Here is a 16,689-nt window from a genome sequence, read left to right on the forward strand (position 1 = left end):
CAGGGACATTTAGGGACATGGTTTAGTGGTGGGCTTAGCAGTGCTGGCTTAACTGTTGGACTTGATGATCTTACAGGTCCTTTCCAACCAAAACGATTCTATTCTATGATTCTAGTTAAACTACTTAATAAAAAAAGATCTATTAATAGAATATTAAAGCATTTCTCTCTTAATTGCATGTTTAAATCCAGCAATGGAAAAAACTTTCCCAGCTGGTGGCTCTTTGGTACTTTGTGAGTTTATTAGTCCCCTGAGCAAAGAGATTCAGGTGCCAAAAGCTGCTAAGGGCAGTTTCTGAGCTCAGAGGAGTCATGGAAACACCTCCCACCCCTCTAACCCCTCCGTGAGGGCTGTATAGGATCCTGCCTGAAGCCTGTTTAGGGTATGTTGTAGCTGCTTGGCCCGGTTATCCCCGGGCCACTCCTCCCACCTATGGTTTGTGCTCAGCAACAGCATTTCACTCACGCAGCAGCTTTAGTGTTGGGGCTCAAACAGCAGCTGCGGTGCCAAGGCAAACCGCAAAGTGGCTTTTGGCCAGCGTCGCACCAAAAATGTACGTGCCACGGGCATGGCGATGTCCTTGTGTCCGGGGGACAGCTGGGCAGAGATCCGGAGGATTGCTGGTCCCTTCTCCTGGCTTCAGTGACACTGTATTGAGTTAGGGCTTCGTGCCTGTGAATCTCTTCTCTGTTGCACCAAGTGTGGTTCTTGCCACAGGCATCAGCAGGAATAAACTCTGAACCTGCTAAAGGGAATCGCAGCCCCTTGCTCAGGAGATTGGAATCATGCCAGAACACTTTGCCTGACACAGCTATTAAAATCCATGGGACAAACACTCTACTTTCAATATCAAAGATATCCATAGAAAATAAACCACATTTTATTGCCCTAAGCGGGAAGCATGGGCTGTGAGGGTTAATAACGACAGTGGGAAGGTGGAAAGGCCTCCAAAGGCAATGGCTGCCCGCCTTCCTGCTGCCGTGGGATGCAGGGCACCATCCTGGGCAATCGCCAGGAAAACCACACATTTCCATGTGGGCTGAGCACTTTCCAAACTGGTATTTGTGTGCTGCTGCAGGGGCTGATGGGCAGGGGCACTGGGGCTGGGAACCGGGGCACCGGGATGGGGTGAGGTGGAAACCCGATGGGGCATCACGACACGGGCAGGGCAAGGAGGCATTCGATCCCTTCTGATCTGCCCAGTAAATCATCTTCGTTTTGCTTTTGTCTTTAAAAAGAAACAACAATTTTTCCTTATTTTTGTCTGTATTGGGTGTAATCAGGTCACTCCCACCACCGAAGCTCATTTCCTGCTGTTGAGTACATTGAAGCTATTATTGAGTATTTATTTTTCCATGGGCCTTTCTGTTTCTAATTACTTTGTGCTGATGTTATGTGAGTATGTTGAGCCTGTGCCTCCTTTAATACTTGCCACATGCTGGGTCTATTGTATTAATCAGTACCCCAACATATTTTTCAGATATTTTCTGCTATTATTTACCTCTTTATTTCTGATCTTACTACTTTTGGGTACATGATAAAGCTGTTTTCTGATGGGGCTATAGGCCAGGAGGGCAAGCAGACAGACAGCATACGGATACACAAGGCCATTTAGGAGTAACTTTTACTAGTGGTTGTTACGCTTGGTGAAAGCCTGTGGGTTTTATTGTTCTTTTTTTAATGGCAGTTGGTGAGAATTTTGCTGCAGTAGAGGCGATAGAGACTGATGGTGCAGAAATATAACATCTCTGTGTGCTCACGCAGAAACAGCCTATCTGGTGCTGCTACTGCTGCTCCAGCAACAGCCGCATAGCTGCTTATAAATCTCTGTTTTTGTTTTTTTTTTTTTTATTTGCCAGACATTGAAATTTTCCATGTGTGGGAGGTCTCTCATAAACTGATTTGATTTGGAAGACAGCAGCAAAAACATTTTTTGAGAAATGGAGAATCATTTATTGAAAAATGAAAGGGCAGAGAGTATATATATATATATATTAAAAAAAATATACATATAAAAAATGTTGGCTATATTAAAGCCTTGTAAGGGTTATGGTGCCGTTGCCCTCCTGTGACCCGAACTCACAGGTGCTGGCCCTGGCCCATCTGCTGCCCTACCAGTGCAATTGGTGCTTTGTAAAGGTAATTCCTCTCTCCAAATTAAGTTCTGCCTTGATGAACCGGGGCTCTCAGCCAGATGGAGGCAAAGCGGCGCTCCCGAAGCACTCACTCCTGCTGGCTTTCGTGCTTATCCCTTCAGGAAACCCTAAAGCACCCTGAGCATCGCCTGAGACCTGAGCGTGTTGCTGGGGAGCCACGGGGACCGAACTGGGCAGCAGCCCTGGTCACCTGTGAAATTGTCACGCTGTGGGTGCACTGTTTTCCCCAGCAGCTTCATCGTCCGGCTGACACAGGAGCACGCATCGCTGCAGCTCCAAGGAGAGAGCGTCCCTCCCTCGAGCAGGGCTTTTCTGGGCTCTTGTCCAGCACTAAATAGGGAAAATTCCAACACTCAGCCCTGTCCGTTTTCAAGCTGTTTGGGATCTTTTAACGTTCAAAACAAAGATGAACAAAACTGGCTATTTTACAGCAGATTCTACTTGGAAAAAAACCAACTGCCATTATGAAGGTACCTGGTAGCTCCTGGCACAGCAGAGCTGCCATCTCAATGACTTAGACCTCACCAAAGATCAGAGAAATGCTGAGTTTTGGCTTTTAAAAAAGCTCGCTTCGATTCTGATCTGGATCATTTGTACTAATTACCTTAAGTGAACAATAACAGGCAGTTTCCTGCCTGCCACCTGCATTACACCTGGCCTCCTCAGCTGTGAAATACATGAAATTATGAAAGAATCACCCTTTTTCTGAAGCTTTGTCTGTGGTCAGTTTCTCGTCTCTGTACTCCAGCTATTTTTCTCCATGAAACTTTAACAATCCTATTGTAAACACTCCATTTAGATTTAAACCCCTCTCTTTGTAGTTTCTACACGTAACACACACACATGCACTTTGATGGATCCCGATGACGCAATAAAGCTCATAACTGCACGAGAGCTGTAACAGCCCGCACGCTCCACAGAGCAGCAATGCAGGGATAAAACAAACATGTCTGGCTGCTATCTAAAGAGGAAGGAAATTTTTCCCAAATGTATTAAGCACTCTAGAGCTGCGCTTACCATTATCAGAAACTTGGAATTTTGGTTTTTTTCAAAGTTCACCATGTTTTCAAGCATCAGGGAAAGGAATTCCTAGACTCCACCCTCACTGCGGTGCAGCTCAGTGAGTAATAAAGCTCACACGAGCTCCTTGGCAGTTTTCCTCCAAACCCAGCCATGTAAGTTGCTTTGCTTAAAATCCCAGGCCTTGTTTTCCTCTTTTGACTACTGACAATCTGCATCTGCAAGGCCATACAACCACACGCGTAGCTGCCAGCCTGCTTCAAACACAACGCGGCAGCACAACTCTGTTAGCTCCCATTGCCTTCGTGCTTGTTCCATTTAATCAGAACAGCTTTGTTGTGTCAGTCTAGCGTAAAGCATGCATTGTCACATGAAAGTGCAGCTCGGAAAACACAGGTGGGGATGTATTTTGAAATACAACTGTTAGTCATGCCCTTTGTTTAACTTAGTGCAGCAAACAGACCAGAGGTTTTCAAACATTTGCAGGCTTACTGTGAAAAACAACGTTGCTTGTTCAGCACAGTATTAACCACCAATACTGTTTTAACTACTTTCAAAAACATTAGCAACCTTTTGCATTTCGAGAAGAGCCCACCCACCTTTAGTTGTTGCTTCAAAACTGCCTGATTTTTCTCAAATAGGAAATGCCAAGGCAGCACCCTGGCATTATCCAGTGCCCTAGATCAGGGGGCAGGACTTCAGGTGTTTTACGTGATTTCCACTGAAGCATATAAAGCTCAACACACACGAGCTAGGAAATAATCCTTAGCCTTGCAGCCAGCTACACACGCTGCTCCCTTCCTTTTGCTAGCTCTGAAACAGCAAAATGAAACACATCATTTTGTTTCAGCACAACTGAAACTGTGTTTCAGCACAACAGCACAACTGCTGCTCTCATCTTCCCAGGTCACACTCCAAACTGAAAAACAACAAATGAGACCCCAAGGCTGCTGACAACATTTATCTCCCCTTCAGTACTTTTCATTTAGACTTAGGTAGAGCAAGTGGCTGTCAAATGACTGTGAATATATTGCTTTGTGCTTTGGCAACTCTAAATAGTCTCGGAGGTTTGCCAACAAAAATAACACTGAAATAATAATTTAAAAAAAAATCAGGATATTAAACAATTTAGTAGGCACACTTCAGCCTGAACTAGCCGATCTGCTCAAGCACAAAGTCCAGTATCACAGCCTACATGCATCCCTGGTTTATGATATTAAATAAGTATGGCATTAGTAATTACAGAGTTCACCATTGTACTGGAGCTTGAGAGTAAATATTCTAATTAGTCACTCGCAGAGTGTACTCCCAGCTTGACAGAACACGGTACTGGCATGCATACGCATGCACCAGTGACTGCACTGGCAGGCTCACAAAGACCACTTTTCCCTAGTGAGAACTAATCAAATTTCTCTTGATATTACATGAACAAAAGAACTAGTTCTTAGGGTCTGGAGTGATGTGTGTTTCAGCGAAGAACCACACTGTGCCACTTGTACTAGGATTAAAGAAATAATCCCAGAAATCAAATGTAAGAACTATAAAGTACATCACCATAACAGTAGAACCATCTACATGAATTTAACAGGATTCAGTCACTGTTAACGTTGAAGCACATCTCATTGCTTCCTTTGAGTTGTTTTAGCTAGATGCTGGCAGTGAGATTCATCTCTACCTCCTGACTTGTCAATTGAATATAGATCTGGCTAACAAATCTGTATTTGTTATACTCCAGTTTGACTTGTGGTTATACAGAGGAATACTACAAAAATTTGATCATTTAGATAAATCATGCAGAAATAAAATCTCTTTTAAAATACGTAAGCCTATTTTTAACTAAAATAATTAAAAGTAAGCTTTTATTAAATATTTTATCATTAGCTCCACATAAATTAGCAGAAGGAGCTGGTACTTTTAGTCACATAAAGCTCTAGCAGTATTTGTGAAAATATAATTAAACACTGATGTAACCATCCCACAGATATGCTGGGCAAAGGGCTCAGTTCTTTTCTGCTTGGACTTTCACTAATGCCAAGTTGAACAGCTCTGATTTCTAGCAATGGAAGGAAAAGTGCAAATGAAATGATTCCCCGTGCAGGTTTTTAATTAGAATTTAAGAAAAAGGCTAGAAAACTAACCACGCTCTGTCAAACAGGGTACAAAATCTTTATTCACCAATAAGTTAAGTGTTGTTATAAATAGATGTTCTAGTCTTTTGTACACTGTATTGAGTATAAAGTCAAGCTTCAATTATTCCTCAGACTCTGATCCTTCTTCATCTTGACTGATTTGGAAGTAGCGCAGTTCGTACGTCTCCTTGTCAGATGCAACGACACGAAGCCAGTCACGCAGGTTGTTCTTCTTGAGGTACTTCTTTGTGAGGTATTTTAGGTACCTTAAACACCGTAATTATACATTAGAACCTTCCCATTTAACGTGAGACATGGCTCTAGCATGGCAACAACACACTAATTATACACAGAAATAAAAGACTATCATCTACAACAGATAATAAAAGTACATTTTCTTTCCAGATACATAAGAATTTCTTATTTGATGCTTTTTGACTACATAGCACAATGCCAGTAACTCAAAAGCATTGAGAAGTGGTTCTACATCTTGGTCTAACATAACGGGTATTGGTGCATCTCCATCTGCAAAATGAAGGGGGGTGCAGGGAAGGAGCTGTACCTCTAACCAGCGTACTCATCTGTTACATGCCCTAACACACTAAGCAGTTTAAGGCTTCGTTTGATGTAAGGGGTTCTTCTGCAACAACACGTATTGCATACACACTTTAATACAACCAATTAAGTAATAAAACAGCCACCCATGACGTGAATTCAGTATGACTTTTAAAGCATCTCTTTCCTTGATACACTTCTAACAACCCATATGGGGCTGTTCAGCCTCACGAAGAAAAGGCTCTGGGGAGACCTTCTAGCACCTTCCAGTACCTGAAGGGGCTACAGGAAAGCGGGAGAGGGACTTTTTACAAGGGCATGGAGTGATAGAACAAGAAGTAATGGTTTTAAACTGAAAGAGGGGAGATTTAGATTAGATATTAGGAAGAAATTCTTTACCACGAGGGTGGTGAGACACTGGCCCAGGTTGCCCAGAGAAGCCGTGGCTGCCCCCTCCCTGGCAGTGTTCAAGGCCAGGTTGGATGGGGCTTGGAGCAACCTGGTCTAGAGGAAGGTGTCCCTGCTCATGGCAGGGGTGTTTGAACAAGATGATCTTTAAGGTCCCTTCCGACCCAAACTACTCTATGATTCTATGATATAAAGCACCTCTGTATTACTATGCTTACACTAGAGGGAGCATTAATCTGGAATCAAGTCCTGTGTTTTAAAAAGCAGGTTTTTTTAAATCTAGTATTGTAGATTTGTTTGAATTACATCTTTCACTAATATTTGTAAGTGCCATGAAGGTTAGCGCTAACAGCTTCTCTGTACCTATCAATCAGAACTGCATCATGTTCCACATACCCTTGTGCAAAATCCACTATCGCAAGTACAACAAAAGGAAACCTATGCCAACCTTTTAGAAAATTGCTTCTCGGATGTCACCGTGATCTTGTTCTTCAGACGTTCAATGTGAACGGTGTTGCCCAAGTTTCCAGTTTTTCCATTGACCTTAACCTTCTCCTTTAGGAACTGTTCCTGTTTCAACATTAAAGAAATAGAACACTAGGGAATGGCACCCTAGGTATGAACTAGGGAAGGGACCCTAGCCATATAGTAATATTAAAAATCACTGTTTACTTACGACCTGATAGCAAGTATTTACAAGAAGTAAGGTTTTACAGTGTGCAATTAAAAATCCCCCCCGCGCTAAAACAGGATTCAATTCAAAGTAGTTCCACTCATGAGTAGGTATGAACTCTCTTGTCTACAAAAGACATCTAAATCCAAGAGTTTTTCAAAAAGTGCTGGTGATTTAACGAATAGCTGTTGATTTTACTAGTTAAAAGTGTAACTTTTCAGCTCTAATCCAGCTGCCGTACCGTACTAAGGCTGTTATTCTACCACGCACCAGAAATATGAGCAAAACCACGACTTACAAAATTCCCAGAATCAAAAATTCCATCTTCGACAGGATGGGTCAAGTCAAGGCAAAACTTCCAGGTTGACTTTTTAGATTTTCTGTCCTTTTGCTAAAACATCAAAAAAACTCCACATTAACAATCTACACCCGAAAAGCTTTCACCAGAGCGGGGCGGGGGATACGGCACAAGCTGTCCCCGCGGCGCCGGCCCAGGCCGACACCGCCTGGAGAGCGGGGCTCACTGCAGCCCGCTCGCCCCGGCCCCGGCCCCCACCCACCCGAGGCCCTCTCGGAGAGAGGCCCGCCGGCCCGCGGCGGCAGGAAGGCCGCCAGCTCCCCGCCAGCTCCGGCCCCACGGCTGCCCCGCACTCACCGGCGCCATGCTGCCGGCCCGCCGCTCCCGCAGAAAGGGGCCCGCGTGCGGCTCGCCGCGCTTTTATACCCGGGCCGTGACGTCATCGCGCAGGCGCGCAGGGCGGCGCACCGCGCCTGCGCGCCCAGGTGCATGCTGGGAGGCGGGAGCGGCCTTCCGGGGCCGCCTTTTCTCCGAGGCACGGGCAGACGCCACACGGCACTAGCACGAACGAGTCACCTCTTTGTTTTATTTAACTTTATTTTCTGCTTTTTATTTCTGCTGGACAGGAACGCGAGCGTTTCTCTTGCTGTGGCACACGTGGCAGGCCGCGCCGCCGTCGCGCTGAGGGGTCCCTCCCGAGGGAAGCTGAGGTGCGGGCTGAGGGCAGGGGAGCGGGCCGGCCTCCCTCCCTCCCTCGCACGGAGGGCCCCGGTGGAGCTTGCAGATCCCTTCGACAGCTTAACAAAGCCTTAAAGAGTGCCCCGCGGCCCCTGCCATCTTAACCAGCACCCAGCTCCCCACAGCACTGACATCTTTATTATTTCTGGAGCAAAACACACATTTACATCTTTCCCCCGATCGTTTGCATGGTGTTGAAAACAATACAGCTTCCAAAAGGACGCCCATTTGACCCACGAGGACTGCCGTTCGCGGTTTACACGATTTACAGGGTTTGGTTTTTGCCATGATCAGTAAAACAAATCACCCTCATCATTCCTCTCTCCCCTGCATTTTGAAAGCCGCGCTGAACAAGTTACACTTAAAATATACAGCACAGGACAACTGAGAATAGGGGTTTTCAGCAATACAGCGCTACGTAGCAAACATTTCGTTTTAAATTCACAAACTAAGTTACTCTCAGATGCCAAATACTGTAGGGGCCAGGCTGCAGATGCTGGAGAGACTTCTGACGCTCAGCGTGCCATGCTGAACGCTCCACCACACTCCCACCGCAACGCCTCCAGGATCTACACCTTCATTAACATTCTCAGTGTATAAGCGAGATACTTGAAACATCCTTAACAAGATCTGGGTTTTTTTTTCCCCTGAAGTTTTAGGTCTACTGTTCTACGTTCTAAATCACTCAACCAAAAAAAGTGGGATTTATTGAATTTTGAATTCTGTGAGACTGACCTGCAGTAACCATAATAGTTTGAACTGTCAACAAATTTGACTTCTTTACAGATTATGTAAAATTACCTGTATTGTGAAACTACAGACTGTGCACCATTTCTGGGTACATTGTGGATTAGAAAAACCTGCGAGAGGCTTGAAAGCAGTTACGTTGAAACAATGAAATTCAGCTAACTTCTTAAAAAAAACAGCCCTGAGAACACGGCTCAACTAGCAAGAGCCCAGTTGAAAAACCACCATTATAAGCAAAAATTAGAAGGATCTATTGAAATCTGAAAGTATTATTTGCCAACGTTTGAGGCAGGAAACACTGCAGTCTTTCAAATTCTGTAAAGTAGTAAGAGAAACTCAATGAACTGGAGCCATAAAAAAAAAATGCGTTATTTGGAGTGGAAATACTTTTCTTCACCTCTTCGTTTTCACAGCCTTTACTCTAAGCAGTTGCCATCAGGTATTAGAAGTTTATAGTTTTCTCTTTTGACACCATTTAAGTGTTAAGATAGTACTACATAACAAGTACATCAGTAAGCTTTGTTTTAAAGTAAAGCTATGAAAGGAGAATTTCCCTAAGCATTTGGTTAGGGATCTTAAAAATACTCATCTATATGGACTACTGATCACAGAGTTTGTTGCAAACTATTCTGACAGTAAACTGAAACACCTTACTTTAGAAAAAATGCCTCAAATACATGTTCTAATTTAGAAGCAACTTTTAACCTTACTGAAACTTGGAGATTATGCTTAAGACTCATGCTATGCATTACATATGGGAAACTTCATGCATGACCAGCCAATGCTCTGCACTTCCATAGTGTTCGAAGTGCTTCACAAAAGACAACTAAGTATATAAGAACAAACCTATAATGAAGTACTTAATCGTTAGATCTTGCAGAACTGAAGGTTGCAATTGAAGGACATCCCTGTGTCCCAAGGAGGGCTCTTCCACCAAACTGGAGGACATAAAACCTCTATCTTTAGATTGCTATAGTACCTGAAAACTCCAGTCAGACCAGGACCCCACGTGTAGAAACAGGACAAAAACCAAACCTCGTCCCAGAGAGCTTACAGTCTAAGTAAATGCTTAGATTGTGGGCCAGTGGCATCAAATACCTGTCTTCCGACAAGGTTTTAGAGGACAGACAGGCACCTGAAAGTAAACTAAAGCACTACAAGAACAAGCACAAATCCAAGTCTTTGTAATTTTCAAGCACATTAAAAGCATTCCTAATGCAGTGATGGCATTAGAACTTGCGTTAGTTTGACGTAGCAACCTATGACTTCCCATTGGACATCAGACAGCAAGCTCAGCTGTCAAGACCATCACGAATGGTTTCACAGTCACCTCCAAAGCCAACAAAGCCTGTCTCTCAGGTACCAGCAATGGAGCGGCAGAACGGAACGTAGTGCAGACTAGCTTGAGCTATTAAGCATGCCCTTCAAAGCTCTTCTGAATGCGTTTCAATCTCTTGCACCTACAGCCTTTTTTAAAAGCTGTTTTGCCATTCCAGTCAAGGTGCTATTTATAGAGTTCACCTGCAATGTGTTTGTGCTAGGCAAGAGCGTGTGGCAGTATCCTACTTCTGCCAGGTGTCCCAGGTAACTGTGCTTTATTACCAGAGTGTATTTATTGCTGTCTTTACCTTCACTGTACTGCTCTCCCTGTCACAAGGAGTCTACAGAAAATGCATGGTTTTGCCACCTACACGAGACCTCTAAGATTTGCTAAGCCCTGCCACAGTATGTACAAGGGCAGTTCAGGACAGTTGCCACGAGCCCTTTGGGGATTAGAGAGTACATACTACTAAGCTGAAAACATTTTAAGTGGTTAACAGCAGCGTGGAGTCTGACTCTCGCTGCCAACAGAGCGCGAATTGCATGTGCTGTCCAGGGCAGCGTGCCACGTGTTTACAAGCTGTCCTCCATTACCCAACAGCCACTGAAGCTTAAGGCAAGTTCATGAAACAATTTAACAAGAGAGGTCTGAGCCATGGGCTAAGGAAGTTTCCCACTCCTAAGAGAGTCACCAAGTCTTAGAATTCAAGTCGAACGCCTTAAACTGGAGTAGGCTAGTTATCCTTCCATGACTAGTTACGTGAAGCCTTGTGTTTGCCTGTTAAGCTGCTAAATAGTTAGAGGCATGCATGCGTGTTTCAATGACTCAGAACCCCCTTGGAGAGGAGCTAGCTTTCATAACTACGTAGCAATTTATTTACTTTTATAGCTAAGCCATGGTTGTTCAGTATTCTCTGTCAAGTCTATATTTTGAAAACACAATAGTTTGGGTTTTTTTTTTTAAAAAAAAAGAATCACATGCATTTAGTTTAGGCTCAATGCTACAGTTTGTCCCACTTTTTGAAAAACACGTGGTACCTGTGCTACAAAAATATGGCCTGAACCTGAAGATTAAAACCTAAAGCTGGAAGCACTGCAACAGATTCCCATGGATTTTGTCACCCTTTTATAGTTTAAGATAAATACAATAAAGCAATTGAACTGCATTTTTCTATTTTATTTTTCAAGTCTGACAAAGGCCTCGAGTGAAAGTCTATAGCTTTAACATCCATTCTCACCTTTGTGTCCCCTTGACCTATCTATGTCTTATCTACCCAATATTCCAACTGCCTGCCTAAACCACAGGTAGGCTTTGACACCATTTTATCGTTAGAATAAGCCAACAAGTTGGCAAAGAAGAATACAGAGGTAATACAGTTAAGTTGCACATGGCCACTGGGGCTTGGTCAAGCCAGCTGGCATTTTTGATCACTTGAGTTTCTTGGTCTAAAAGTTGCGATTGGCACCTACAGTTCTGCAAGAGTCCCAATCCACAAAATACTTAAGCTTTAAGGAAAAAAAAAAATGCTACTTTTATTGTCAGTTCTACCTAAACATGTCAAGAAAAATACTATTTGTGCTCTAGGTCACTTTATAATCCTAGATACCTACCAGCTTCTCTAAAAGCCCCTGAATACTGTATTTTGTCTGTTCATACAGACAAACACTGTTTTGCTCAAGCAAATAAAAATATATCCACTAGTAACACCTGACCGGTTTCTTAGATCCATAGCTGAAACCCACAGGAATGTTAAAATAGTTACAATTAAGGAATTAAAATCTCAGTGATTTTGAAAACTGCCAGTTAGCCTGCAACACTAATCCAGAATCCAGCACTGCTTTTTACCAATTCAAAAAAGAAATGAGGTTGCTTGTGAAGGCCAGAGCTTTGGTGACAATAAGAACCAAATTTATAGATCTGTGGTTTGTCCAGACCTGAGCAGTTGCCCGAGCCTGGCGATCCTCTTTATTTGCAAGGCTTGATGGCTACAGCACATTCTTCATTCATTGCACTTATGACGGATATCTGGAAGAAAAGACAGACAGGTGAGCTCCAACCTGTGCCAGAGGAAGCCCTCCTAGAAATTACAGATATTTACATTTCCATATCTATCCCATCCCTCTTGAGAAGAAAAGAAGCTGAAGCTGGTCAGTCATTAGAAGAATTTCCACAATATCTGCCCTTCCCACTGATTTGCTCTTCCGCTGCCTGCTCTTTGCCATATTGCCTTGGCTGGCAGCTTGAGGTTTGTACAACACAGGAAGACAAACAAGCTCCTGCAATAGAGCCAAACCAGCAACTGGTGTGGCCCAGTACAGACCACAGCCTGCAGAGCTACCTGCAGACATGCTTGCTAACATAGCAAATTAGACTACTCAGGCTACATCAAAGCTCTGCACTTGGCTGTGATGAAGAAAGCTTGGAGGCTCCAATCCACACTGTGCAGACCGCACTGTTCGGATTTATCTAGGCATCTGAGAGACATCCATATCACCTGTCAACTGAGCTGGGCTTCAGTGCCATATTGAGTGCTCCAGTACAAAAGCCCTTCTACACTCAAAGGACCAGTTCCTGTGCTTCTAACCCACTCTTCAAGGAGAGATACAAATGGTCAATATCAGAATGACACTTCCTCATTGTATAATCAAGTGGAATTAACTGTAACTCTTCGTGTTTTTATACTTACCTGCACATCTTCATTGGCATTGAATTTTCCTTCTATTTCTTTACCAAGATCCCCTTCTGGCAACTTTAGATCCTCACGAACTTCACCACTTTCTGTCAGCAGGGAGAGATACCCATCCTGAATACCTATCAGCTGCGAAGAAAAGTTCACTTTTAGGAAGTTTTAACATCAGCAGTCACTAGTAGGCAGCAGCTGAAGATAAGCAGAAGGCACAGTGAACTCCTCCTGTTACATTAATTCTTTAGTACTGTGTAACAGTTAAGAACCTAATTTAAGTCAATATTTAACAACAGTTTACAGGGCTGAGAGTTAGAGGCAACTGTAGCAAAAGCCAGTCCACTGTGAAGAATCACCAGAACCCTGCTGGTTACTTCACAATATGTGGGGCACTGCAAAACCCATCCTATGAGTTAGAAGATGTACTCCTTCCAGGTCACGGGTTCAGCTTTTTACGTCTGTGAATTAGAAACAGTAACTGGAATGGTGTTCACCGAACAGCATTGCTTTTATAAAGTGTACAAAGTACGTAACGGTTGAACTGTACACTTCCATATCTTCATTTGTACAATGAGATACTATCATTTACATTAAAGGCTAATGAATAAATTAGGGAACACGCACCAAGCTCTGGACCACTTTACAATGCTGTTTTCAGCCTAACCGAAAGCCTGAGCTAAGGGGAACAGCTATTTTTACAGAGCAGGTTAGGGAACCTGGAACACCTAACAGTAAACCCACAAGGGAGCCCTAACAAATCTGATAAACAGCAAGAATTTCAGTAGCAATAATGACCCAAGAACATGAGAGAAAGATCACCAAGCTAACATTAAGAATCTCTTGGAAGGTCTGAACCCTAAGCCAGGCTAGTCACACTTTATTTAAACAGCATCAGCCGTCCTGAAGAGCTGCTAACACTCTGAACTTTGGCTTTCTCAAGGAATTGCAGCTTTCCAAATGATGTGGATGTATCAGTTCCTGACCGGAACTACTCCCAAGACAATGGGAAGACAGCTGGCACATTACGATTCAGAACTTCAATTGTGCTGCTTTTAGGAGCTCACCATCCATGCCACAGAAGGCATTACAGAAGTTAGGAAGCCTGCCAAGTGCCCTCCATATCTGTATTTCAGAGCAGAGCTCAGGAGCACCAAAATTACTTGAGACCAGCTAAAGCCAGCTTCCACACAAGGAGCAGAAAGCACTGTAGCAAGTCAAAATTGGCATCAGATACAGCTTAAGACTGTCTTGTAAAATTCATCTACCCTATGTAAGGGCGAAATTATAAATTACAATTATGCTTAGGTTCAAATTTACTTGAAACGAGATCTTGATTATCCTTTAACTAATAATAACTTGCAGCAGGGATAACCTCTCTCCAGATTCTAAAGGATGCCAGTATCACAAAGAATAAAGAAGTGACCTTACAACATGAGCTAGAAAAAATGCCGTTCTAAATTATGTCTGTTACCTGTCATTTCTAAAGATTGCTGCTATAACATAGGTTGTTAGTACAGTAAGGAGCTCTCCATCAGTGAGCTCCAACAGTTTTAACAATTCAGTAACTACTATAAGTTCAGCAATGTCATGTCTAGACAGGCAAGTTCCATTAATTCTAACAACAGTACTTTACTAATTGAGAGGCAAGTTTTGGGATGAAGAGAGTTTACGTATGGTATTAGGAGTATAAAGCCTGTTAATGTGTGGGAGGACACGGTGACTATTAACTCACCTGGTAATCACTCCTCTTGATATTTGGAACATCCATGTTATGAGTTGATGGGCAAATATCTTCATATTTTTTACCAGTGAAGATATCAATACCAACCAAGTGGACCTACAAAGAAAGAGAAATAACATCAGTTACTGCTGGTCCTAGAGAAGCAAGATGCCATTGCCATCAGTATTGTTGGTTCCACACAGTTTTATAAAAACATCACGTGTAATATCAGATTCTGCCTAGACCCCGTGCTTGCAGTATGAAAGCAGCCCAAACACCGAGAGAAGACCTCTCACACCCTTTCACGGCACACCACAGAAACACTACATGAGAACAAAGATTAGCCACTGTTACCTTCCACAGCCACGGCCTTCTGTAGTTTTACAGCAACCAGCTAGAGCTCAGAGTACGTGGCTGTTAAGAGAACATTTACTTCAAGTTCTGTCTGTTCCGAGAAACAGAACAGTGTCGGTGACAACGGGAAGGTTAGGAAGAAAAGAAGAGGTGGTCATGCACAATATATTAAAGCAGCTCCCACCTCCCTTTATGCTAGCAGCGGCTGTCCACTGCAGCCAGCACTTGGATTACCAGTTCACAGCTTGCTCTTCTCAGGTCCTTTCACTCTCACAACTGTTTCAGTGCTCAAGAAAACTGAATCTGTCTAATAAAACAAGCTATAAAAAAAGCAAGGAGAGGGAGAAAGGAAAAAACTGGCAAGGGCTTGCTATACTCTAACTTTGACAAATCCTAAATACTTTACCCACCTACCTGTATCAGATAAGGCTGAGGAAACTTGAAACTCTAATTAGTCCGTGCCTGTAACAGATCTGTCTCTAAACTCTAAAGCATCTAGCTTTGGTCCAAGCTCTGGACAGCTGCATAAGCCAACTGCTTAGGCAGCAGGACTGCAGCCTCAGACAGCAGCTAAGAATGTCCCTGCTGGGACGCAGGAGGGGGAAGGTACTCCTCACTCAGTGCCGAAAAAAGAAAAGCAGCAGCCAGGCGAGCCAGCAAAACAGGGCCAGAGCAGGCCCGGAGAGGTAACGGCTGTCCATTGAGCTCCTCTGCATTACATAACAGAACACAGGCACTTCTAGTAAGCGCTTAAGTCGAGCGCTGCAATACTGAAAGCCAGGTAGCACAGGCAGCCACACAAGGGCTTTGGTGGGTAGCGACAGCACAACCCAACCACGCCCTGGTGATTTCATCAGCCCCCCTTCCAGAACTTACTCTACCCCCACTACTGAAACAGGGGTTATCCCTATCAGCATTAAAGCTTTTTAACCAGTTGGGAGGAAAAAAACAACCCAACGCCCTGTCCTCGACCCTGCCTCCTTTAGGGGAAACCCTCGAGCTAACTCGAGAGCGAGGAGACACAGGAGGCACCGCTGCGAGAAGAGCAAAGGCAGGACACGCCACCCCCCCGGGCCAGCCGCGCAGCCATGCCGCCCGGAGGGCCGGGAGCCGCAGGCGCACACGCCGCGGGCTGTGCCACGGGGCCCGCCCGGGGCCGCTCACCTTGGCGTGGCCGTGCTTGCCCGTCTTGGAGGTGGACATCTCCACGATCTTGCAGGGGCGGCCCTTGAGCACCACGAAGCCGTTCTTCCGCAGCGCCGAGCACTGCATGGGGTAGGTGGAGGAGGCGCCGGCATCGCCCGTGGTGAAGTCGAGCTCGTCGGCCATGGTGGTGGAGGGGGGGGGGGCTGGCGGCGGGGGCTGCGCCCAAGCGAGAGGAGCGTCAGCTCGGAGCCCCGGCGGCGGGAAGGGCCGGGCCGGGGGACCCCGGGGGACCCAACCACCCCCCTGCGCGGCGAGGGCAGCGCGATGGCGGCGCCCCGGGGCGGGGAGGGCCGGGCGGGGCGGGGTCGCCTCGCTCCGCCACACGTGCCCGGCGTGCGGGGAGCCGCCACGTGCCCAGGCCCCCAGCCTCCTTCCCCCGCCCTCCCCGGTACCGGCGGCGGCGCCCGCCCCCGGCCGTGCCTTACCCCCGCTCCCCCGTCCCCTCCGCGCCGCGGCCTGGCCGCGCGCAGCCGCAGCCCCGGCCGCCAGCCCCGAGCGGCACCGCGGCCCGTCTTACCTTGCGAGGACGGTCGGGGAGGCCGGGCGGGGCGGGGCGGGGCGGGCCGGACCGGGCGGGGCGGGGGGGGTACGGCGGGGCACGGCGCCGCGCACACGCGCCCGACCACTGCGGCGGGAAGGGGCGGCGGGCAGCGCGCGCACCGCACCCCGCCCAGCCCCGCC

At 45.6% G+C, this 16,689-nt stretch overlaps 2 protein-coding genes across 2 annotated transcripts; both read right to left on the bottom strand.

The window, feature by feature from the left end:
- Positions 1–5,318: 5,318 nt before the first annotated feature.
- RPL22L1 (ribosomal protein L22 like 1) lies at positions 5,319–7,666 on the bottom strand. The gene is made up of 4 exons (XM_068406801.1): positions 7,597–7,666; positions 7,240–7,332; positions 6,717–6,838; positions 5,319–5,571 (listed from the first exon to the last, which is right to left on the bottom strand). The coding sequence occupies exons 1-4, from the start codon at positions 7,603–7,605 to the stop codon at positions 5,427–5,429; spliced, it is 369 nt and encodes a 122-aa protein (XP_068262902.1). The 5' UTR covers positions 7,606–7,666; the 3' UTR covers positions 5,319–5,426.
- A 4,265-nt stretch (positions 7,667–11,931) lies between these two features.
- On the bottom strand, positions 11,932–16,164 carry EIF5A2 (eukaryotic translation initiation factor 5A2). Its single transcript, XM_068406943.1, has 4 exons — positions 15,967–16,164; positions 14,461–14,565; positions 12,732–12,863; positions 11,932–12,070 (listed from the first exon to the last, which is right to left on the bottom strand). Exons 1-4 carry the CDS (start codon positions 16,129–16,131, stop codon positions 12,011–12,013), a joined length of 462 nt encoding a protein of 153 aa, XP_068263044.1. The 5' UTR covers positions 16,132–16,164; the 3' UTR covers positions 11,932–12,010.
- Between the last annotated feature and the right edge of the window lie 525 nt (positions 16,165–16,689).

This window comes from Nyctibius grandis, chromosome 8 (genome assembly GCF_013368605.1).
Source record: "Nyctibius grandis isolate bNycGra1 chromosome 8, bNycGra1.pri, whole genome shotgun sequence".
Taxonomy (NCBI): Eukaryota; Metazoa; Chordata; class Aves; order Nyctibiiformes; family Nyctibiidae; genus Nyctibius; species Nyctibius grandis.

Bases quoted from the DNA above. Each gene is read 5' to 3' on its own strand.
- RPL22L1 (XM_068406801.1), bottom strand. The intron at 6,839-7,239 runs GTAAGTCGTGGT...ATGTTGAAACAG, and splicing joins TTTTTGATTCTGGGAATTTT to GAACAGTTCCTAAAGGAGAA. The intron at 5,572-6,716 runs GTTGGCATAGGT...ACGGTGTTTAAG, and splicing joins GAGAAGCAATTTTCTAAAAG to GTACCTAAAATACCTCACAA.
- EIF5A2 (XM_068406943.1), bottom strand. From the start codon at position 16,131: ATGGCCGACGAGCTCGACTTCACCACGGGCGATGCCGGCGCCTCCTCC. The intron at 14,566-15,966 runs GTGAGCGGCCCC...CTTTCTTTGTAG, and splicing joins GCAAGCACGGCCACGCCAAG to GTCCACTTGGTTGGTATTGA. The intron at 12,071-12,731 runs GTAAGTATAAAA...CTTTTCTTCCAG, and splicing joins ATGCCAATGAAGATGTGCAG to ATATCCGTCATAAGTGCAAT.